This window comes from Psammomys obesus, unplaced genomic scaffold, assembly GCF_907164565.1.
Source record: "Psammomys obesus unplaced genomic scaffold, mPsaObe1.curated_primary_1811, whole genome shotgun sequence".
Lineage (NCBI taxonomy): Eukaryota > Metazoa > Chordata > Mammalia > Rodentia > Muridae > Psammomys > Psammomys obesus.
In genome coordinates, this window is record NW_026588752.1 from 5318409 (window position 1) to 5341905 (window position 23497).

A 23497-nucleotide genomic window follows, 5' to 3' on the forward strand; every position below is an offset into this window, starting at 1 on the left:
ATTATTATTATTATTATTATTATTATTATTATTATTATTATTATTATATTTTATTAACGCTGTATCCCGCTCCCTTATTCCCTCCCAATCCCACTCTCCCTCCCTCAGCTTCTCCCTTTCCAAGTCCACAGATTGGGGAGGACCTCCTCCTCTTAATCTCCCAATAGCCTGCCTGCAGGGGCACCTCCTCCTGTCGTCCTTCCGCTCCGAGGGCTCTCTCTGGATGCTGAGCCTGGCCCACCTAGCTCTTCCCTGCTGCTCCTGTCAGCCTGGCCGCCCTGTGTCATCAGAAGCGCTCTCTGCCAGGGAGCCCACGGCCACAGCACTTGCATAGGGTCCAACATAGACAACAGCAACCAAACAAGTGTTTATAAATATGCTATTGTATAGATAACATATTTATACATATTTGGTAATAATACCTCTTGCTACCTTCTTTGCTGATTATATTTATTTATTGTTTGTTTGTTTTAAACAGGTCTCTCTTTGTAGCCTTGGCTGTCCTGGAACTCCCTATGTAGACCAGGCTGGCCTTGAAGTCACAAAGGATTTTAGGCATATGGAGATGCTAACTTTAATCACTGTATTGTTTCTGGGTCTTTTTGTAGTGGTTGATTTTTCTGCCTGTTATAAGTTGTGCGTTCCCATTCCTTACATGCCTGGCAAAGTTTGATTGGCTTTTTAGACATTGGTTATTTTATATATTCTTAATCATGTATTTTTTTTAAATATTTATTTTATTTTTGTGTATATGAGTATTTTTGCCTTCATGTATGTCTGTGTACCATATGCATGCCTGGTACCCGAGGAGGTCAGAAGAGGGCGTTGGATCCCGTGGAACTAAAGTTATAAACAATTGTGAGCTGCCATGAGGTTGGGAATTGAATCCAGATCCTCTGGAAGAGCAGCCAGTGCTCTAAACAACTGAGCCATCTCTCTGGACTTTACAGATACTTTAAAAAAAAAAAAAAAAAAAAAGAAAAAGAAAGAAAGAAAATCTTTAAGTTGCAATTAGTTGAATCTGTAGCTATACACTTAAGGGATGGCTCTCTTTGGAAAAAATATTTAAAGGAATTCCTTATACTAGGTTTATGGTTTGCCAGCCCTCCTTGAGATGACAGTTATTTGCCTGTAGTCTGTACATACACAGCAGCTCTATTATGATCATTCCTCCATGACAGACAGAATTTTAGAGACCCTCTAGGGGATATAGGACTATTTTTGATAATTTGCAAATTTATTAAAGTAGAAAAACATTTGTGTTCTTTCTTTTCTGATAAATTTGTCTAATCTCCATTCTGATTTTGACTACTCAACTCTCATTTGAGATAGTGAAAAATTCCTAGAACCTAAATAGGCTAACCAGAAAAACTACATCTCTGGCACTGCATACCAAGACTGTCCTTAGTGTCTACTCAGCAGAGCAAGTCACTCTCCACTCCTTCGCCTTGCAATGCACCCACACATAGAGACTTCTGATTCTGGGAAGTTAGGAGAGCCTGTTGGCTGCTGATTTTGTTTATGACGTTGTGTCTTAAGTAATAACTCATTTTCAGTTTCCTGGTCTTAACCTGTTCTTTCTCTAGTGTCACTTAAAGGTGGTATCTATGTTTTGCTTTTATCAATAGGAGGGGAAGACAAGACTGAGACCAGTCAGCAGTTAAGCCTAGAGTCTATGGAACTTGAAGAGCTGTCCCTGGAAACATACTCCATTGCTGCACCCCTCGTCCATTCCTCTGAAAAATCTGAGGATGATGTTGGAATACAGGACAGGAAAATGTCAGGCGGAACTCTGACTTGCAAGACCAAGCTTATAAGCCTCTTGGTCACCATTGAAAACCAAACTCCATTAGAAGAACTGTCTCAGTGTTTAGGAGTCAGAACACTTTCTGATATTATTCAAGTTCCCTGGGAAGAAGCCAGTAATGTGTACAAGTGTCCCGACTGCGACCAAAGCTTCAGTGATAATACGTACCTTGTTTTGCATCAGAAGATTCATTCAAGAGAGAAAAGGTATAAATGTAGTACCTGTGAGAAGACCTTCAGTCACAGAACCAGCCTGAGGACGCACAGGAGGATCCACACTGGGGAGAAGCCTTACAAGTGTGCCAAGTGTGCCGCCACCTTCCGGCAGCACTCACACCTGTCCCGGCACATGCATAGCCATATAAAGGAGAAACCATATACATGTAGTGTATGTGGGAGAGGTTTTATGTGGCTCCCAGCTTTGGCAGAACATCAGAAGAGTCATACTGATAAAAAACCTTATGAATGTGCTGACCGAGATCAACACTTTTGTCAGGAAACAAACCTGGCTTTGCCTAATAAAACAGGCTCACCAGACACCCCATACCAGCACCCACATTATGTGAAGAGCTTGGAGCAGCCCTCATACCCTGCTGTCCCTGAGAAGGACCCTGAGGAGGACTCTAAACACTGCAGTATTGATGATGAAGACTTTTTTTCGTTCTCCAGATTCAAACCCTTACAATGTCTTGATTGTGACATGACCTTTCCTTGTTTCTCAGAGCTTGTTTCTCATCAAACCGTTCATGACATGGAAAAACTTCATAAGTGCAAAACATGTGCAAAATCTTTTGCTTTAGATTCAGAACTTGCATCCCACGAGAAGACCCACATTAGAGAAGAACCTTTTAAATGTACGGTGTGTGGGAAGAGCTTCAGAGTGAATATGCAGCTCATCACTCATAAACGAACCCATAGGCGAAACACCAAGTAAATAAAAGCTTTTGCTACTATGTGGGCTTTTCAGTATCTGTATGAGGGTAAACGCTGCTTATGTGCGGGGCACTGTGCTAAGTAAGCACTTTACGTACATTCCATGTAATGTAGGCAGTATTATTTATTACATCTGATTTAGAACTGAGGAGATATAATCAGTATTACATGGATAGCATATGAAATCAGGACTTTAACTCAGTTACTGGTCAGACTCCATTTGCTTTAGGTTTTAAAGAAACAGAAAACTTCTTTAAAATTCAGTTTTTGACTCCTGATGTGGTGGCGCACGCCTTTAATCCCAGCACTCAGGCAGCAGAGACAGGAGGCTCTCTGTGATATCGAGACCAGCCTGGTATACATACTGAATTTCAGTCTCACCAAGGCTACATAGTAGGACTCTGTCTCAAAAAATCAAAATAATTGAGTTTTTGTTAAAATGAAGGTTATTGCTATACTTTTTTTAAATGTGGTTTCTAAGAATAGTTTAGGAAGAGAAAATTTTATTTTTATTTTTGCCAGTTGTACACATGTAATGTCTAGGAAAATGAATATTTTTATACTTTTTGTTAAAACTATTTCAGTGTAATGTCTGTATGGGATTTTTTAAATGTGAATTTCTAGTATAGGATTTCATATAAAGTTAACAAATGGGCCAACCTTTTTTTTTTTTAAGTATGTGTGTGTGTGGAGGGGGCATCTTGCTGTGGAGCCCAGCTGACCTCAAAATCATTAGTGCCCTGTTTCCAGCTCCCAAGTGCCTGGATTACTTGTACATACTGTCACATCCAGCTAGTTAACTGCTTGATGGCAGTATCCATGGATCCCCACTTTGAGAGCTGATGGCAGTGAAGAGGTTAGACTTCTGGATGCGGGGAGAGTGCTTGTCCTCTGTAAGGTGAGGTGCCCCCGATCTCTACCGAAGCACACTCCTGGCTGGTTACGAATAATTAGAACTACTTTTTAGAAAGCATGCTAAATGCTGTGGGTATATTATTTTGTTTAATCTTCAAAAAATATCTGAGAGAAGGGACTGTCCATGTTTTATAAATAAACTGAAGCTTTCTGAGAGTCATACAAAGCATTACACTGTGATGAGGTTGACATCTGAATTCAGATGTTTGTAACTCTTAAGGCTATGTGTTTGCGACACTGCACTATCAGCACTTGTGTCCCATGTTCAGATGAGGCTGGGAGAAGGAAGGGAGAGACAGTCATCATGGAGGCTGGCCTGGGACTTAGTAACTGAAGTCCTTAGTTTTATCCAAAACTATCTCATTACTCTTAAAAAGCAAGAAGTTTCTCTACGGCTTCCCACTTGAATTCCTTGTCACTATATTAAACCAGAGGATTTTTTTTTAAATTAATTTGTAACATTTCCTATCTCTCTCCAAAGAAAAATACATAATGTTGAGTTTTAACCAAAATAATTGATAACATATATGCCTTTAAGTACTGGTGTTACAGATAAATATTAGAACAAAACATCATTATATATAGTTTTAAAAAGAACAAAAAATGTAAGTCTACATTCATATAGAACTACAGTTCACAACAAAGTAATATATCAGTAAAACTAGCTATATGGTCTTTTGGTTGGTATACAAGGATGATTTCATTCTGTTTAAATAGCCTATAAAAATACAGTATTTACTAAAATAGAATTACTGCTGGGAAATTTCATAAACAAAAATAAAGCCCTCTTGAAGGCCAGTGGCTGAAATATAATACCTAGGCAGTGTCCCTTCTACAGAAGAGCAGATTGAGAAAAAGATGCCAGCCAAGCAACTAAGCTCTTAATGTTTACTAGAGACAGGAAGACCATACTCACTGAGAGACTGAAGTCAACAGGCTTGCCTTGTGTTGTTCCTCTCCTGGCTGTCTTTCCTGGCTGTCGACCCTCTCCTAGTAATAGATCACTATTTCAGCTGACCCACAGTTGAGGCCATATGGCCTGTATATCAAGGTCAGGGTTGGCTGTTTCCCCACATTTAGGATCTAAAGCATCATTCTGTCAGGGAGCTGGGGGTCTTACACTTAAAATGGTCTTTAGGTCTCTTCAGCCTTTTGTCAGAGGTGCTTTGAATTATGTAGTCTCTAGTCTCAAGTCTTGAATACAATGGTTGCTAAACAGCAAGAAGAGCATTAGCTTCCCATATTCTTGCTTCTCAGAGGGAGGAACTGATATGGTGCCTCACAGGCTCTAACGTTTTAGTGAAGACAAGATTTGAAGGATGGGGAGTGAACCTGGAAAAGAGGCCCCTACTAATAGAGTTAGTACAGAAAGAGAAAAGAGGAAATATGTTAGAAGGTATAAAAGGTGGCTGATATAAAAGATGGAAATTGTCATTATCACTTTTTTTTTTTTTTTTTAAGACAGGGTTTCTCTGTGTAGCCCTGACTGTCCTTGACCTGGCTCTGTAGACCATGCTGGCTTCGAACTCATACACTGCCTGTGCACTGCTGTACATCTTAACATGGAAATTCACAATTTACCTTTCAGTGTTTGTAGTTTTCTGCATCCTCCAGATTTTGAAAGACTACCCACAAAAGATTAGAAAAAAGGGACTTTTACAAAAGTCATCAATATATGTGAGAGTAATTAAATAGCCTTTGGTATAATATTACTGGTGATTGGTATGCAGAAAAAAGGAAAAATTATATGTCAGTTACTGTGAAATAAGCATATATCTAGTTACTTTCTTATTGTGAACTTGTTCCTAAAAACATTAATTGTATGTTATTCTCGAGCTGCTCTGCCCCAAGGAGTTGAAGGAAAAGCTGTATCTACCAGTAGTATTTGAGCTACGTTTATAATAATGACCTTTCCATCCTCCTAATAATATTGACAACTGGAGTAGGATTCCATATGATTGCTCGTAAGTGGTAATATTAGCAAATCATGTTAGGTGCTAACAACAGCTACTGGGTACAGTCAATGCAGGGTAAAAAGAACGTAAGAGTCTGCTGCTGTGAGTGGTTAGGTAATGGTTAGCTAACTACGTGTTGTAGGAGGGGTGTGGACACGAAGTGTGGAACTCGGACTCTGTGAGTTTTGTTGATGCCATGATAAAAATGTGAATTAAACTGTTTCTTAACAAGACTACGGGAATACCAGGTTATGTTAAACTGTCATCACTGATGACAGCAGCATTTCCCAATGGAATTTAGATGCTAGTATTTAAGAAATATCACATTTTGTTGTTGAAAGAGTTGAACTTAAACTAGTTTTGTCTAGAATTGTGCTGCTACAAAAAATTTGCCCATATATTCTTGTAACACTGAAAACAGCCAGCCCAGGAACTCAGGCAGTTAAAACAAATGACATTTTGTCTTTGATACCTAAAGTTCCATAAAATTAATTAGCAGTGTTCTGGTGAGTGTAATGTAAGCTGTCAAACAATCTGAAAATACAGATTTTGCTTTAAATAATCTGTAATTTACTGTCTATGTATTCAAAGGGAGGTGTAGGTGATAGCTATATAAAAAGATCCTATTTTGAATGACTTTTGCTTTGACTTTTTGTTAAAAAGGTACAAGATGCTTACTGTGTGTATATTTAACTGTTTTAGTTTTGTATCTTAGAGCTATTTATGTGACAGTGATACAAAAATGACCATTACCTGTCTTTCCAAGGACTGGCTAACTACAGGTGTTTTGTGTCTTCAAACTGAGATACCTGTCTGCATGAATGGTCTAAGTGAAAGGGGATACAGCATATCTATTTAACCCTAGGACTGTTTTACCATGTCTAGGTTATGTTGATGCTAGTTTTCTGTATGCACTTCTGCTCGTTTACCATTTCAGCGTTACTGGTTTTGATGCATTCTCATCGGTCTTGGCTCTAGACTGCAATCTCTCAACTGTGAATATATGTGCAATTTATCATCTAATAAATGTTATTTTATTGTGATGGCAAAGTGGTGAGCTTTTAAAATGTAGACTTCAATGATTCGGGGTTACAGTAAGGTAAATTTGAAACAACTGGTTGAATAATGGTTTAGAGAACGAGATCGAATGACTTGACTTCACTTGGTAAAGGAACTAGCACGTCGTGTTCCCTGGGATTCGGTATAAAATTCCAGCATTATTCTAAGACCCCACTAGATGTCTACCTACCGTCCAGTTCAGCAGCAGGGTAACGCACAGGACCAGGGACCTCCGGCTCCACGGGGCAGCGGCTGTCTGACAGGTTCAGCTGGGAAGAAGTGTGGTAAGAAGTTATTTCTTCTGATTTCCCGTGGCCTCGGGGCAATCGTGGGGGCAGCCAAGCAGCCACCAGTCGTACACACTGGAGCTAGTGCCTACCAGATGCCATTTGCCTCGCCAGCCGGGCAGGAAGCCGGAAGCTGAGGCCACTTCCGGTGTCCAATGCCATCAGCGCTTGCGCACTACCCGGGCTGTTGGGGCTGGGCATCTGACAGTGGCGCTTGCTTGGTGAAGCGTGTCGTGCCCCGTGGCCACCCCACACCTCTGAGGTCTCAGCAGAAACTGGACTCCGGGCAGTGGACACGTGTCCCGAGGTTCCTCCGGACTGAGTCTGTGCGAGAATAACGCGTTGAGTTACCACGAGCACCTTTATTTCTATACCTTTATTCCATAATGGGAAGCGCGGTCCGCTCAGCTTGTTGCTTGTCTGGCCAGAGCGCTTTCTCAGAATCTACATCAGCAGCTGGCTTTCGCTGTGCTCTAAGCTAAACTGGTATGTCTCGAAATATTGCCGCGACTAACCTTGCTTGCCCAAGCAGTCCTGCTCCTCCGCATCCCCTCCGGAGTAGCGGAGTCCCCGGAGCTTGTCTGATAGGCTTGTGGTTGGTCAGAGCGTTTCGTGGCTCACCTTCGGTAAATGGTTTCCCTGAACGATTTTAGCCATTATGGCTGCACAGACTTATTTGATGTCAGTCCAGGTTTCTCTTCTCTGCACTCAGTTCCTATATTCAAGCACCTAAGCCATCCTCCTTTGAACATTTTTGAGAAATCCAGATATCTATCCAAAATAGTGCACCCATTTAGCCTCTGACTTTGCCGCCACTATGTCACTCCATCCACACAACTTCACCTCCTTTTCCTTCCCTCCCACTATGGTTGCAATGTTTATCTCCCAAAAACTCATATGCTAGAATCCTAGTTCCCAAGGGATAATATTAGAAGGTGGGGTACTTTGGAAGGTGATGAGGTCATGAATGTGGAATCCTTTAGTTCCCTTATTTAAAAAAAAAAAAAAAAAAAAAAAAAAAAAGTCAGAGAACTAGCCAGAACTTTCCGCCATGTGTGGACCCGTCAAGGCGGCACTCTATAAAATGGCCCTTTCCAGACATGGGGTCTACCAGCACAGTAGTCTTGGATCTTCTAGCCTCTAGAAATATTATGTTATGTATAAGCTGCCCCAACCCCTCATCCATTCTTCCATGAATTTCTGTAATATCTCAGGGATATTTCTCAAACCTGCCGAGGCTATGAAGTGCTTATTTAGTACATGGGAAGCCCTTAGGTCCCAGCATTACAAAACAAAAACCAAACCCAGGAAAACCTAAAATATTTTCCAATTCTGCTTCTCTACTTAATTGTCCTTACCTTTATCCAACAGTAACTAAACATTATCTATCCAGTTAAGTAAAATAGTCGAGTAAGATCTGATTATGTCACTATTCAACTTGACACTTTCCACAGACATTCTGCTGTCCTTAGGGTAACATCTGAAGTCTTCAATGTGACCATTTCGGTTACTCTCTCGACAGCCAGTGTTAGCTTCTTGTGTTCCTAGGCAAGCATTCTCAGTTTAGGCACTATTTTTAGAACCCACATGTCACAAAGGGAAGGCAGTCTCAGAATTGAGGATGGATTTCACTGGACGCAGAGAATGGGAACGAGAGGCTGCAGAACAGTGGTGGCGCACACCTTTACTCCCAGACTCAGGAAGCAGAGGCAGGCAGATCTCTGTGAATGCAAGGCCCGTCTAGTCTGTCTACAGAGTGAGTGCCAGGACATCCAGGGCTACACAGAGAAACCCTGTCTCAAAACAGACAAAACAAATGAGGGGCCAGCAAGATAGCTTAGTATTTAAGGGCGAAGAACTCAGACCTAAGTTTGACGCTCATAACCCACATAATGGAGAAGGAGAGAACTGATCCACAGAGCTGTCCTCTGACTCACACATGTACACAACACATGGGAGTGAAGGCCAGGGTGTCAGAAGCTCAAGCTCATCTTCAGCTGCAAAAGACCCTATACCAAAACCCAGAGTTAAAATGAAGGGAGAATGGGTGCGATCTGCTGCTTTTGGAGGCATGCATACTTCAGGATAAGTCTAGACCTTCAGCAAATGGGCTTGCGTTCTCGGACCTCCTGATTATCCCTGGTAAAGCTTTAGGATTAGTAACTTTCACCTTTGGCTATTCCCCTTGACTGCCCTGAGTTGGAGATGCTATTAACCTGGTCCTGGGCTGGGTCAGCTGACTGTGAGGCATGTGGTAAAGAATTAACTATGATGTTGTCTCATCATCTTTTTGAATTATGGTTCACATAAAAGTTATTCTTTAAAGTTCACAATTCACTTTTTAAAATATTCACAAGGTTGTGCAACCACAATCCCCCAAAGAAACCTGTATCTGTAATCACCCCACATGACCCCCTCATCATGGCTTTTGACAATCACTAATCTATTTTTTGTCTTTAGTTGTCTGCTTAAGCAGACATTCCACATACCTGAAATCATGTATGAGCTTTGCCACTGGCCTCTATCACTGAGCCTGTTTTCAGGCACATACATAGTATATGTACTTCCTTTCTTGTGGTTGAATATTTCACCTGGGGAGAACATTTTGTCTATTCATTCTGTCCTCTCTGTTCTCTCTTGGGGTATGTACCCTGTAAATCTTTTATTTGATGATCCAGCTAGGAAGAATGAGGCTGAAGGTGGCATTCTTCAGTACAGCCTAAGTCAGATAAGCCACCCAAAATCTGTTCTTTAGACACTCTTTAAACTCGGAATACCTGTCAGCTCCACTGACATGTTTCTCAGGGGACATCCCCAAATTCACAGCACAGTGATTTAAAAATTGCCAGACACAGTGGCACATATCTTTAATGCCAGTTTCAAAAGCCCAGCCCAGCCCAACCCAGCCACCTGCTGTCTTGTTTTGTTGTCTCAGAAACTCAGGACACTGACAGGTGGACTGCTTGAGCCCAAGAGTTTGGGGCCAGTCTCGGCAATACAGTGAGACGCCATCTCAAAACACAGACCACCAACCAAAGACCCAATCAGGAAACTAACTAAAGAAACAAACAAAAATTGGATGGTTATGAAATGTGATCTAGACTATTTGAATTCTGAACATTTGTGGTTTTCTTCCTAAAACAGCAAAACAATAGAAAATTAGTCTTCAAGTTTGCCGAATTCAAATGAGTTCAAACCCCATGACTGGAGAAAAATGTGTATCAAGCACTTACTAGTATCTGTTACTTATAAAGTAGTCAATACCATCTTTATTTCAGTGGGAAAAATGTTTATTCCAAGGGCTAAACAGCAGAACCATTTTAATAGATATTTAAGTTTCCCTTAGGAACTGTGAGGTACTCATGACTGGTACAGGAAAATCTGTGGGTGACTCAACAGGCTTGCAAGAACTGGTATGAATTATGTTCCAAGAATCCTAAACTTCATTCTTAATTCACAGGAATGTCAGACTGTTTTACTGGCAATTTGGAAACTATGGGTCCCATGTATTTTGGCAAGTGACAGCTGTTTTTATTACAAATGCGTACTGCTGGGCATGGGTGTACATCAGTAATCCCAGCATTCCACTGGTTAAGACAGATGGATTGCGAGTTTGAACTAGCCTGAGTTATACAGGAGATTATATCAGCACCCACTGCAAAAACAAAACAATTGTACAAGAATGTATTACAAAGGAATGGGAGAAACAGTTTGCAAGTCATACACCTGACAAGTTCCTTATTCCAGAATATTTAAAGAATCCTTCCAACACAGCAATAAAAATGATAAATAATGCATTTTAAAAGGGTCACAAAGAAAGTTCTGATGGCTCATACCTGGAATCCCAGGGCTCAGGCTGAGGCAGGAGGATCGCTGCAAGCCTGACCAGCCTAGGCTACAGGGCAAGACTCAAAAGGTTTGGGAAATAGAGGCAGGGATGTTATCTCAAATTCATGGCCAGCGTAGTCTATGTAATGAGTTCTAGGCCAGCCAGAGCTACAGAGCAAGAAGACCCTGTCTCAAAACACCAGAGGGGCTGGGAACTTTGAGTAGCTATTTCTTCAAAGGAAATACACATTCAATAAATGTGTTATTAGTCATCAGGGAAAATACAATCAACGTCATGACACACCACTTCACATTGACTGGGAGAGCAAAGACAAACTTTAGGAAGCTGGACATGTGACATATGCCTATCATCCTGACGCTTGGGAGGTAGAGGCATGAGGAGCAAGAGTTCAAGGTCAGTCTCAGCTGGGAGTCTGAGTTCTGTGCCAGCCATGAGACTGTCTCAAAAGGCAAAATCATTAACAACAACAACAAAAATTGGAACCCTTGTACATTGCTGGTCAAAATGTAAAGTGTGGTGCAGCCTCTTTGGAAGATAGTTTGAGGTTTCGTAAAAGAGGTAAACAGAAAATTATCACGTGACCTAGCAGTTCAACCTTTAGGCATGTACCCAAAAGGAATGAAATACAAAAACTTAAATGTCAATGTTCACAGCAGCATTGTTGTGAACAACATGTTCCATTCACAATAGCTAGAGTGCAATTACACAATGTCCATCAATCAATAGATAAATGAATGCCCCTTCATACAATGCAACATGACTAGGGAATAAAAGGAATGAAGTCCTGATATGTGATACGTGTGTGAACCTGAAGATACTCTGCTCCAGAGGCACAGGGTGTGACAGGAACAGGGCATCCCTGCTAATGTTTAAGGGTGCTTTCTCTGCGAGGCTGAGAATGTTCTAAAAAGAGGCACAGCTCTAACTAAACACTGTATTGTAACCATTGAACCGTATACTATAAGTGCACGCGTTTTCTGGTATGTGTAATTCTTCAATGAAGAAATAAAAAGGAAGCATTTTAGTTTTAGGAAACGTTGGAGTGAAAATGTAACAGTCTGTTGTACTGTGAGGAGTCAATGCCAATTTTATGGAAAGTGATGGTTGTAATGTGGGATTGGTTTACACCCTACTGGAGCAGCGAAAATGCTCTTCAGAGGTATAGACATCCACTATTTGTCCATGTTTCCTTTCTCCTTGGGTCTCCCTGGGAGTAGCTCAGGGATCCAACACTACAAGCAGGAGTCCCCCCTAACCTGACACCAGTATGTGCTAGGCAGCACCCAGAAATATGGCAGCCAATGGGATGGCTAGGAGCAAGAGCCACATGTGAAAGGGAAAAGGCCATTTTCTCCTTTGGGGTCTAGGAAGGAGAAGCTGGCTGCAAAGAGAATAGGTCAAGACCTGATGCTGAGGCTCTGGCGAAGAATGCATGGGCAAAGGAGATGAAGGAACCCCACATACAAACACAGCCCAAAGGCCTCCAGTGCCGTCAGCTGCCTGGAGGCGAGCCTCATGCAAAGGTCAACTGCACTGGGGAGAGGAAGGCAAGGCGACAGCCCGTCTTGACCTTTTGAAAAAGAATAATGTTCACTGTTAGTCTGTCACACAAATTAAAGGTCTTCAGCTGAACAGGTACCGAAGACACTAAACAACTACGAATGTGTAATCTGAAAAGAGGAAACATACTCACTAGCTCTATGAAAAATCCCAAGTAACAGAACTCTAGGAAGTGTCCCTTCGCCAACGCTTAGAAACAAGTCTTTGTCCCTTCCCTTTGGGAGATCGCCTTTGAGTGACTAAGCTGACCCAAGGTACACTGGCAGGACAGGTAGGCCAAATGATGGTCCTCAACATACACTCACACCTTAATCACTGCAGCCAGCAAATGTTACCTTAAATGGCAAAAGGAACTTTTCTGGGGTGCTATTAACGATTTTGAGATGGGAGAGATTATCCTGCAATACCCAATATAAGCATCCTTCTAAGAGAGATGCTGAAGTTAGACAAGGTTGGGCAAGACGGACAGTCAAAGAATGTACTTTGAGGATGAAGGAGCCATGAGTTCAAGAATGTAGGAGGCTGATATTAGCTGAAAAATTCAAGGAGACTGACTCACCTCTCAGATTCTCCGAAAGGGAAGCCCTGCCCAAGGTGATTCTGGCTGAGTGAAACTGATTTCAGACTTTTAACTTCCAGTAGTATAAGAGAAGCTGTGCTAAGCCACCAAGTTTGCAGTCATTTGTTATAGCACCAATAGAAAACAAATACAGACATGACTAAGAAGTGGCTACAAGACAACAGTGAAGTTGACCTAGAAGAAAGGGTATGTGTATGTGAGGGGGAGGGGTCATGACTGTAAAGGCTCTGTCCAGTAATGGTATGTGGGCTGGCAAAGAGGTGAGGACAGGCTCAACACTGGAGATAAAGGCAGTGACTTCATAGTGGTGCCTTCAGAAGAATGGCCGCCTCCTCCATGTGTACACAAGGTGAAACACTTTATCTGCCTGAGCTGAGGAAGAGCAGGGCTTGCTTAGGGTGATATTGATTGGGTTCTTCTTCCTACTTTAAGTGAGCAAGAGTTTGGCAGAGGATGGTGTCACAGACCCAGTTCTGGAACTCTAACATTTTATATAAACATAGAATTCTGTTATTTAAAAATGCTATGGAGGTATAATTTACCTGTCATAAATTAACTTGCTTCAATAACTTTCCTGGAATCACCGATTGTATAACCATTGCCAAAATCCAATGGTAAACACTGTGAACATGCCAGTCACGGTCTTAAAGCTAATGGCTTGAGAAAGAACAGATAGAATTCCCCTGTCCACCAGAGCAGTATTCACTTCTCCTTACATCCTAGGCTGCAGTTGCAACATCTTTTGTAAATCAAAAGTACTTTGATATAAAACACATCAAATAAATTTTTTTTTAAATAAAAGTACCATCTACTTACTTAGAAACTGCTCATCACATAAATACATATATATATATATCTCAATTTGTCTTTTGTTAAGTCTGTTACTGAAGGGTGTAGATTGCACACCTTTAAACCCAGCACTCAGGAGGCAGGGGGGTGGATCTCTGTGAGTTCAAGGCTATCCTGGTCTATACATAGTGAGTTCCAGCAGACAGAGCTATAAAAACCAGCACCACTAACAACAAAAAAGTTAGTTGCAGAAAGACTATCCTTGGAAAACTGCTGAACTGCTTGTGTGCATATGAAAATAACTGTATTTTAGAAGATAAAGCAACCAGGAGAACTGAACTGAGATTAATTAAATTAATTAAAACCACTTGCAAGTCATCCTAACTATTCCTTAGTTAACTAGTCCCCACTCTGCTGAGACGCCAGTTCTTTCTGCCCCAATACCCGCATCAGCCATCTTTGCAGACAGACCCCATCAGCCTCTTTGAGCTCTTACCAGTTGAATTTTCACCCATCAGTCCCCCAAGGGCCACTTGCTCTGTAAGTCACAGGAACATTCTGTGATTTACATGCAAGGAAGGAAAGGAGAGACAGAAAGCCCTTCCCCAGGACTCTAAAGCACACAGCATTTCTTTAGTCCCCATGGTGGAGCCTGTGGTGCTGGTGGAGGTTTGAGCTTTGGCGAAAGCTTTTCCCACACTGGCTGCAATGGTATGGTTTCTCCCCAGTGTGGATTCTCTGGTGCAGTTTCAGAGTTGACTGCCGGGCAAAGCAGTTTCCGCACTCCCCACAGATGTAGGGCCTCTCCCCTGTGTGGACTCTCTGATGTCGTTTCAGCTCCGAATTCCACGTGAAGCTTTTCCCACAGTCATCACATCTGTAAGGCTTCTTGGCTGAGAGGGCTGCCTGGGGACTAAGGCGTTGCAGGAGGCTGCTCAGACTGCTTCTGCCTCCACCGCTTTTCTTTAGCTCTCTCAGTGGGTGGCCTCTGAGGGGGTTGCTGAGACAGTCCAGCTCTCTGCATTGTCTCTGGTAGAGAGCAGGTGGCTTCTGAGCATGTGGTTGGGTGACCTGCCACCCTGACAATCGGGCTTCACTCATGTTCATCCCTCTTGGCTCAGGGCTGTGCAAACTATTCCCTTTAGACCTTCCAGGTAACACGGCAAATGTCTTTGCACCTTTTGCTCCCTCCTGCTGTGGATTTTCCTTGTTGTCACTTCTCATTCTGGAGGCCTCTACAATTAGAAATAGTATGTTTCATTTTCTGTACTTAGAAGAAAGAACTTCAGCAAAAAAAAAAAAAAAAAAAAGTATAAAATATGTTGTGAAGTCTGTCAAAGGGTAGGTAGTCTTCTGCTGCTAGCATTAGCCTCCTCTGGGCCAATCAACAAGAGGTTCCTCACCCTTGACACTGATGAGCCAGAATCTCTGAGGGTTAGGCCTAGAAATCTGCACAGTTAACTAGTTCCTGGGAGTTTCCCTAATTTATAGTAAAGCTAGGGGCCAAATTCTCCTTCTGTCCTGCATATCTTTAGGAAAAGGTATAGAAAAAAGCAGAAATAGAAAAGAAAGAAAGAAAAAAATCATGAGAACGAAGTATAAACAATCAAGAAGGAAGACAGTGGGTGTGTTATTTATTGTCAGGGTCTATTGTATTGCCCGGATTGATTTTAAACTCTAGGGCCTTTAGTGATCCTCCAAGAAGCTGAGACCACAGACATGTACCACCGCACCTGGCTAAGGGTTACCATTCCAATGCTGAAAACAATTATTTGAATAAATATATCTCCCTTACGAAGACAAAGACTGCAACCTCCCTCACTTCAAAGGATGAATAATCCAGTGACTCTGGTGCTTCTCTCAGTATAATGTTGACTGCCTAAGTATTTAGAAACTGGAATGTAAACTAGATATGTATCCTAATTAAAGAAACTGTCCACCTTCTGACAGGACTGAGGATCAAGATGGATGAGAGCTAGAATGGACCAGCAAAACTGCTGAACCAACAAGACCTCTGAAGTGGAAAGATTGTTTTCATGAACTGTATACAGCACTCAACATGGTATCCACCAAACAGATGTGACTGTTGAGTATTTGAAACAGAGCTAATGTGGCTGAGGAACTGAATTTTGAATTCACTTAAAATTTAATAAGGAACTCAAACAGTTATTGCCAAGTGGTTTTCATCAAGGTTTTGCTTTGTTCATTTTTTAAGGTTGGGTCTCATATACCCCAGGCTGGTCTCAAACTCACTATGTAACTGAAGATGATCTTAAGCTCCTGACCTTCTGCCTCCATCTCCCAAGAACTGAGATTACGGGTGCTGAGATCACCATGCCTAGCTTCCTCAAGGTTTTTAAGAACAATCCAATGGGAAAGGCATCATTTTCCAGAGAGTGACCCTGGAATCACTGGATTCTCACAAGCTTCAAAGAATAAAGTAAGATTCCAGTCTCAGTGAGTAGCAACCTAAGTTCATGTGTTGATAATCCCCAGTGTACAAGTACGGGGAGGTGACTGGGTCATAAAGATGGCCCTCATGAATGGAATTAGTGCCCTTCAGCCACATGAGGACACACAGCAGGTGCCATCAGTGGGCCTCAGACACTGCATGTGTTGGTACCAACTTTGGACTTCTTTTCGCTTGTGTGTGTGTGAGAGTATATAAGTATGGCACATATGCTTCTGTGTGCCTCTGTAAAGCACAAGTGAAGAGGCCAGAGAAAATGTCAAATATCTTGCTTTATCTCCACCTTATTCTCTTGAGACATGGTCTCTTAATGACCCTGAGGCTAAATCCTTTCTCCTCCCACCCCCCAGAACTGGCATTACAAGAGCATACAGCCAGGCCTGATTTTTTTTTCTGTGGGTTATGGGAATTTGAACTCAGTAAACACTCTTACCTACTAAGCCCATTCTCCAGCTGACCTTGGACCTAACTTTTGAAACTCTTAACAATAAATCCATTGTTTGTTTACTGCCCAGTCTATGTGACTTTTGTTATAGCAGCCTCAGTAACAGGTACAAAATATTACATGCAAAAAACTAACTCAAAATGAACCCAAGAACTAAACAACTCTTCAGTGAACATGAATCATTTAATTGGGCAATGGTATTTTAGCTACGACACCAAAAGCCCAAGAAAAGAAAGAATCAGAGATTGTTAACATGAAAAACATTTGGGCTGGTAAGATGGCTCAGAGGGTAAAGGCGCCTGTGGCCAAGCCTGATGACCTGAGTTTGACCCACATAGAAGAAAGAGAGAACTGAATCTGCAAAGTTTCTTCTACCTTCCACAAATGCTCATGGCATGTGTGTGCCCACACATACAGGCACACTCAAAATAAAACTATAGTACAAGTTTTTTAAAAACATGAAAGACATTTGTGCTTCAGGGAATACCATCAAAAAAGTGAAAGGAAAAGCTGGCCAATGGTGGCACATGGCTTATAATTCTAGCACTTGGGAAGCAGAGGCAGGCAGATCTCTGAGTTTTGAAGCCAGCCTGGTCTACAGAGCGAGTTTCAGGACAGCCAAAACTACACAGAGAAACCCTTTCTGGAAAAAAAAACAACAACAAAAACAACCAAACAACAACAACAACAGAAACCACCAAATTCATAGAATGAGAGAAAACATTCACAAATTATCATCTGTGAGGTCTAAGATTCAGATACAGGCTTTAGGCGGTGAAGGCTGGAGAATCAGGAGTTCAAGTTCAGCCTCAGCTCTGAAGCCAGCCTAGGCTACAGGACACCCGATAATCACCAAAAGACAAAGATATACAATTCCCCTTTAAAAAGTCTATTTAATTTGTGTGTGTTAGGAGTGGTTGTTTGTATGGCAAAGCAGGTGGGTGTCGGAGGACAACTTGCAGAAGTGGTTTCTCCTTCCATCATGTGGGCCCCAGGGATTGAACTTTGGCTGTCAAGCTTGGCAGCAAGTGCCTTTACCCACTGAGCCAGCTCACTGGCCAACATATGTAACTTAATAAACATATGAAATAGTGCTAAGCATCATAACTCATTAGGGAAATGAAATCAAAAAAACCTCAGGGGATATTAAGTCCTAATGAGAACAGCTGGGGTTGGTGCTGGCAAGGGTGTAGATACAAGTCCTCGAACCTTCTTAATAGGCTCCTCAAGTGACGCAGACACTTTCCAACTAATCCAGTAGTTTTTCAAAAATCAAGTAAAAAACCAAACAGGCTGAGGGTGGTGACCGACCCATGCCTTCAATCCCAGCAGAAGCAGAGGCAAGTGAATGTCTGTGAGTTCAAGGCTAGCCTGGTCTATATAAATGAGTTCCAGACCAACCTTGGCTGCATAGTAAGGCCCTGTCTCAAAAACAACAACAACAAAAATATTATATGTAATTTTAAAAGGCAAGAACTGGCCAGGAAAATGACTTAGTAAGTAAAGGCACTTGCACTCAAGCCCAGAGACTGAAGCTTGATGTTCACAACCCAAATAAAGGTAAAAGGAAAGAAATGATTCCACAAACTTGTCCTTCAACCTCCACATGTACGCTATGGCGCCAACGCGCGCGCGCGCGCGCACAGACACACACACACACAAAAAGTTTTAAAAAGTGGTCATACACAACGCAGCTGCAGCTGCAGAACCATGAGATGCTGTGATGGAAATAAGCTGATGAAAGGGCCCAAGGGTGCACTGTTTTACCTGTCTCAGGCAGTTTGGGGACCGGTTCCTGGAGGCGGACAAAGTTCTCCCAGTGACGGGGACTCAGCTGGTCATGAGATCCTTCCTGGGAAGGCTCTTCCAGAGAGTTCTCTTGAGTGTCTCTGCTAGGAGTTTGGGGTTGAAAGTCTCGAAGTTCTTGTCCTGCGAACTGAGGCCCTGTTTTCTCCAGGAGTACCTTTTGCCCTTGCATACAAACGGTCACCTAGGAAAAGGGCTATCCATTAATTCTCCATTCCATGATGAACTGAGCACAACATGTCCCTCACTGCTGTAGAAGGACTCTTTACCCTTAGAGGACCTGGTAATGACCTAGAATTCAACTTTCAGAGAGACCAAGACCTCTAAGGAGGTGAAGGGAAGGACATGCTGAGCAGGAATGAGGCTGCTTCATAATCAGCCAGGCCTTCCCAAGAAGGTGCTCAAAGCTTGGGCTATTCTAATACAGCCTGGAGCCAAGACCATCAGAAGAGAGCTTGCAAAAATATCAGAATAGGTAATGACAATGCTCCCCCGGATTCCCACCCTATACCCTCACTTCTTCTGCTAGAGACAAGCCCCATGGGAACAGAATCAGGATGGTAAGGGACCATTGAAAAACGTTCCAACTTGTTATGTTTCTCTGTCAGAGAGGTCCAGGGTGCTCAGAACTAAGGAGACTGGCCCCACCCTGTTGCCAGTTCCATTTTCTAAAGCACATCTTACTTGCTTCTTTCAGAGGCTCCAGTTGGGGTCTGACTTGGGGAAGCGGATGAGGCAGGACAGCAACACCCAGGACCTGAGCTGAGACTTCCCCATTCAAAGGCAATATGGTAGACTACACTGGAACAAAGTCCACCAATCTTCACCCAGCGTTAGCTTCCTATCAAACAGGCTAGACTGGTTGGCTAAGGATTCTGATTGTAGACAGCAGAGATCCCAGAATCTTAAAACTATTCTTCTAAGGTCAAGGGCCTATGAAGGAATAGCTTAGTCTTCTATTTCCTCACTGGGTGCCAGTGGCTTGGTTTTCTGAAATCCTGTTACAACTTTTTGGAGGACGGAGAAGATACCTGAGGCTGGAAGGAAATTTTGAAGCTATCCCTTCCTCTGGAATCTCTGACTAGCTAGGGATCCTGACACTGCCCCAAAACACTACCCCAAAAGACAACAAAGATATCCTATGAGCCACAGAGAAAGGACCCTCCTTACCCACTGCTTTGGTTTTTTGGATGCTGTGTGCAAATCTTCCACCAGAGTCACAATCTCCCTGCTGCTCATTGGGCATCGAGGCCAGACCTGCGCCCGGATCTCTGGAGGCAGGATGACCAAAAACTGCTCCATCACTACAAGCTCCAAAATCTGCTCTTTAGTGTGTAGTTCAGGCCGCAGCCACTGTGTGCAGAGCTGTCGCAGGCGGGAGAGTGCTTCCTGGGGGCCAGACACTTCTTGGTAACAAAAGTGTCTGAAGCTCTGGCGGGAAAGCTCTGGATCAGGACAGGCTTTCTGCTGAGGGTCCCCACGTTTCTCTTCCAGCTTCATTATTATGTGTCTCTCTTGCTTGTCAGAATCCTCAGTGTGGGTACTCAAAGTTATCTCCATTTTAGCTGCCATTTTGAGGGCTCAGGGCACAATATCACTCTAATACTAAACTGATGGAGTCTTCTGGGTCATTGCTCAGGAGAAATCTGAAGGCTGGAAAAATGGTAGGAACGAAGCTCCTCTGAAGTGTTAGGGAAGGGCCGCAAAGACATAGCTTTCTCATTTGCTAGCCTTCATCCCAGACTCTAAAGACAAGATAGTTCCTGGCAGCGGGAAGAGTTGGGTCTTCTCGTCAGTTTTTAAGAAGCAAAGTCATAATATCCGAAAAGGGCACTGGAGGGAGTATTTTCTTTGGGTATCTAGCAAAATGCACGACACGGCCTAACGGGCTGGCGGAGGAATCCCCAGAAGTTCAAGCTGTCTCGCACCAACTCTCGCATTCCGCAGACACCGACCTCCAGTACCTGCGAGAGCGGAGCGAGGCCACAGCACCGCCAAGGATGGCGAGAGCGGCTCCGCGGCCCAGGCGGTCCGGCCTGGCGAGGCTGCGGCAAGCGGGCGCGCAGCGCCACCGCAGTGCTCGTGTCACCTCCAGCAGCCACCTGCGACGCCACGAGCAGAGGCGGCTCAGAAGCCAGTGCCCGCCGGCCGGCGACCTACCTCTCCTGAGACTGGAGCCCAGGAACCCCAGAGCATGGGTTAGGGGGCGGGGCTCGGAGACGCCCACTGGCTGCCAGAGCTGCCCACGGGAAGACCCGCCTCTCCCCTACAGGATTGGGTCTCCGGAACACAGGCACCCGTTCATTAGCTGCTTGACCAATCAATCACTCGCAGTGCCTCCCGGGAGTCGTAGTCCAGTGGCTCGTCTGGGAGCGTGCGCAAGGTGCTACCTGAGGGAATTTGGGGAGCAGCAAGGGCGGAGCTCAAGCAAGTCCTCCGTGTGAAGGGCTCCGTATCAGGCCTCACATTGGTCGGGAGGCCCTCTTAGGACCCGTCTGTGGGGTGGTTGGAGCTGGACCCCGGTGTTTAACCATCTAGCTCTCCACTGCAGGACCTTGACTTTCTCTGTCCTTACCTCTAGGGTTTTCCCGCCTCTATATAGTCTAACTCTTGCCCTGACTCAACGAATGCTAATGAGTAGAAAACAAAGTAGGCTGCCCACCACAGGAACCATCTTCAGAGTCTGGCTGACAACCTGGTGGTAGTATTTATGATGTGCAAGGGCGTGGGGCCAATCCCTGTCTCCACAATCAGTGAGTCAATAATTTAGTGATGAACAGAACATAAGGGGTCAATGGGAGCCATCAAATGTGGAGAGCATCTATTACACTTTCTTGAGGTCTACAAGGTACAGAATGAGAGAAAGTGTAAGGCAACTATAATTTAATTCTGTTATTGACGATTAACGTTAACTATTTTCACACACTTCTTTGGATGCTGAAAGACATTAGTCCTTGCCACATAGCAAGCGCTTATCCTTTCCAAAATGAATTTCTTCTCTGATTTTTGCCTGTCTTCTAGCTCCCTTTAATTTTAAATTTATTTTTATGTGTGTGGGTAAGTTTGCCAGTGAGTATGTCTGCGTACCGTGTGCAAACCTGGTGCCCGTGAAAGCCAGGGAGAATGTTGCAATCCTCTGCCACTGGAGTACAGAGAGATGTGACCTGTGATGTGGGTGCTGGGACTCAAACCCAGGCCCTCTGGGAGGGCAGCCACTGCTCTTAACAGCTGAGCCATCTTTCCAGCTTCTTTTATTTTTACTCAAGTCTTTTTTTTTTTTTTAAGAAACTTTTCGTTGTTCTTTTAAGACAAAGTCTCACAATGTAGCCCAGCTTATGACTGTTTGCTTTCAGGCATGCCTAGGTCTCTATCTGCGACAGGGTGTGCCCTTTACCCTGAATTCCCTAGCCCAGGGGCAGGGCTTCCCCTCTCCCAGAGGCTCTTCCCTATATCATCCAGACATTTTCATTCACTCTTCTTCCCTCGCCTCCCCCCATCCCCCCCTGCTTCCAATGAACCTACGTTTATTTATATATAACTTTGTCTTACCATAAACTCATTCTGTTATTTCAATCATCTGGTGTGCTTCTCTCTCTCCCCCTCCCCCTGCATGGAAGCCAAGAGCAGCTTCCGATATGCATTTATTTATATATAACTTCGCCTTGCCATTAGTTCATTCCATTATTCCAATCAATAATCCTCCCGTCTCAGTTTCCCCAGCGCTGGGATAACAGGCATGTGCAAGGATGCTCTAGAAAACTTTCTGATTATTATTTTTTTCTTGAGGCTGGGAAATAGCTCAGTTGATATAGTGTTTGCCACATAAGCATGAAGACGCATGTGAAAAATCTGGAGCTCTTGTAATCCCAATGCTGGGGAGGTGGAGGGAGGGCAGGTGGACATAGGAACTCCCTGGCCAGATATCCTAGTCTAGATGTTAATTTCCAGGCCAATGAGAGACCCTGCCTCAAAATAACAAGGTGGACAAAACAACAACAAAGCCCAAAACAACAACTACTAAACGACAAGAGGGCTGGAGAGACGGTGAGTAGTTAGAAGCACTTGTTCTTCAAGAGAATTTGAACTCTATTTCTAGCACTGTGTCAGACAGCTGATAACTATGTATAACTTTAAATTCAGGGGATCCAACACCTCTAGCCTCCACTGGCACCTGCATTTACATGCATATGCCCACATGAAGCCACATAAACCTACATATAATTAAAAATAATAAACAGGTCTTTAAAAAGTTTAAAATGCAACATAGTGGCACATGTCTTTAATCCCAGCACTCAGGAAGCAGAGGCAGGCTGATCTCATCTGAGGCCAGCCTGGTCTACAGAACAGCCAAATCTACGTAGTGAGACTCTGTCTTAAAAAAAAAATAAATAAATAAAACAAAACAAAACAAAAAAGTTTTAAAAGCAAGTAACAAACAAAAACCTAATCAAGATGTCTGCTCAGAGAATTTTAAAAACCTGACCTTTTCCCTCAGCACCAGGGGTAGGGGCAGGGGGAGGGGAATGGCACAAGGTGAGCAGCTCCTGAGGAAATGACCTCCATGGGTGACCTTTAGCCTACAAAAGCATGCACCAATGCACAGATACATATAGAAAAAAATTAGGTAAAAATTCACATAACATCAAATTAACCAATATAGAGTGAGCAACCACAGTGTTATTTACAATGTTGTGTAACAACCACTCTATCTGTTTAATAAGACATTCTCATTACCCTAAAAGAAAACCTTGTGCCTGTAGCTGGTTCCTATTCTGTCTGAATTTACCTGAATTTACCATACAATAGTCTATTGTATGGCTAGTACAAAGTTCCATGTTCCTATACCTTTATACCTTTTTCCAGGAAACAATTTGACTGGATATATTTCCAGACAACCTTAAGATCTCATCTGACTTGTCTACTTAATCGAAAATGGCCCCCATCACTTGCTAAGTGAATCCTAAATTCAGACGTAGCAGAATAAGAGTAGATTTTTTACTTCTCATTTTGCAGAAAAATCAACTCCAAATGAACCAAAGACC

At 43.1% G+C, this 23497-nt stretch overlaps 3 protein-coding genes across 3 annotated transcripts in view; 1 reads left to right on the forward strand and 2 right to left on the reverse strand.

Annotated features, from left to right (window-relative positions):
• The window catches only part of Znf597 (zinc finger protein 597), a 5284-nt gene extending 2245 nt beyond the window's left edge, over positions 1-3039 (forward strand). Inside the window, exon 3 of the mRNA XM_055604790.1 lies at positions 1629-3039. Coding sequence (XP_055460765.1) covers positions 1629-2740 — 1112 coding nt within the window. The 3' untranslated portion in view covers positions 2741-3039. The remainder of the gene's footprint in view (positions 1-1628) is intronic.
• The window catches only part of Naa60 (N-alpha-acetyltransferase 60, NatF catalytic subunit), a 34130-nt gene extending 27067 nt beyond the window's left edge, over positions 1-7063 (reverse strand). The window contains exons 1-2 of the mRNA XM_055604791.1: positions 7048-7063; positions 6859-6937 (exon numbers count right to left, since the gene is read on the reverse strand). The gene's annotated coding sequence lies outside the window, so the exon portion shown is untranslated. The remainder of the gene's footprint in view (positions 1-6858; positions 6938-7047) is intronic.
• Positions 7064-10242: 3179 nt separating this feature from the next.
• Positions 10243-20526, reverse strand: Znf174 (zinc finger protein 174). Its single transcript, XM_055604879.1, has 3 exons — positions 19626-20526; positions 18417-18639; positions 10243-14969 (listed from the first exon to the last, which is right to left on the reverse strand). Exons 1-3 carry the CDS (start codon positions 20025-20027, stop codon positions 14368-14370), a joined length of 1227 nt encoding a protein of 408 aa, XP_055460854.1. The 5' UTR covers positions 20028-20526; the 3' UTR covers positions 10243-14367.
• Positions 20527-23497: the final 2971 nt, after the last annotated feature.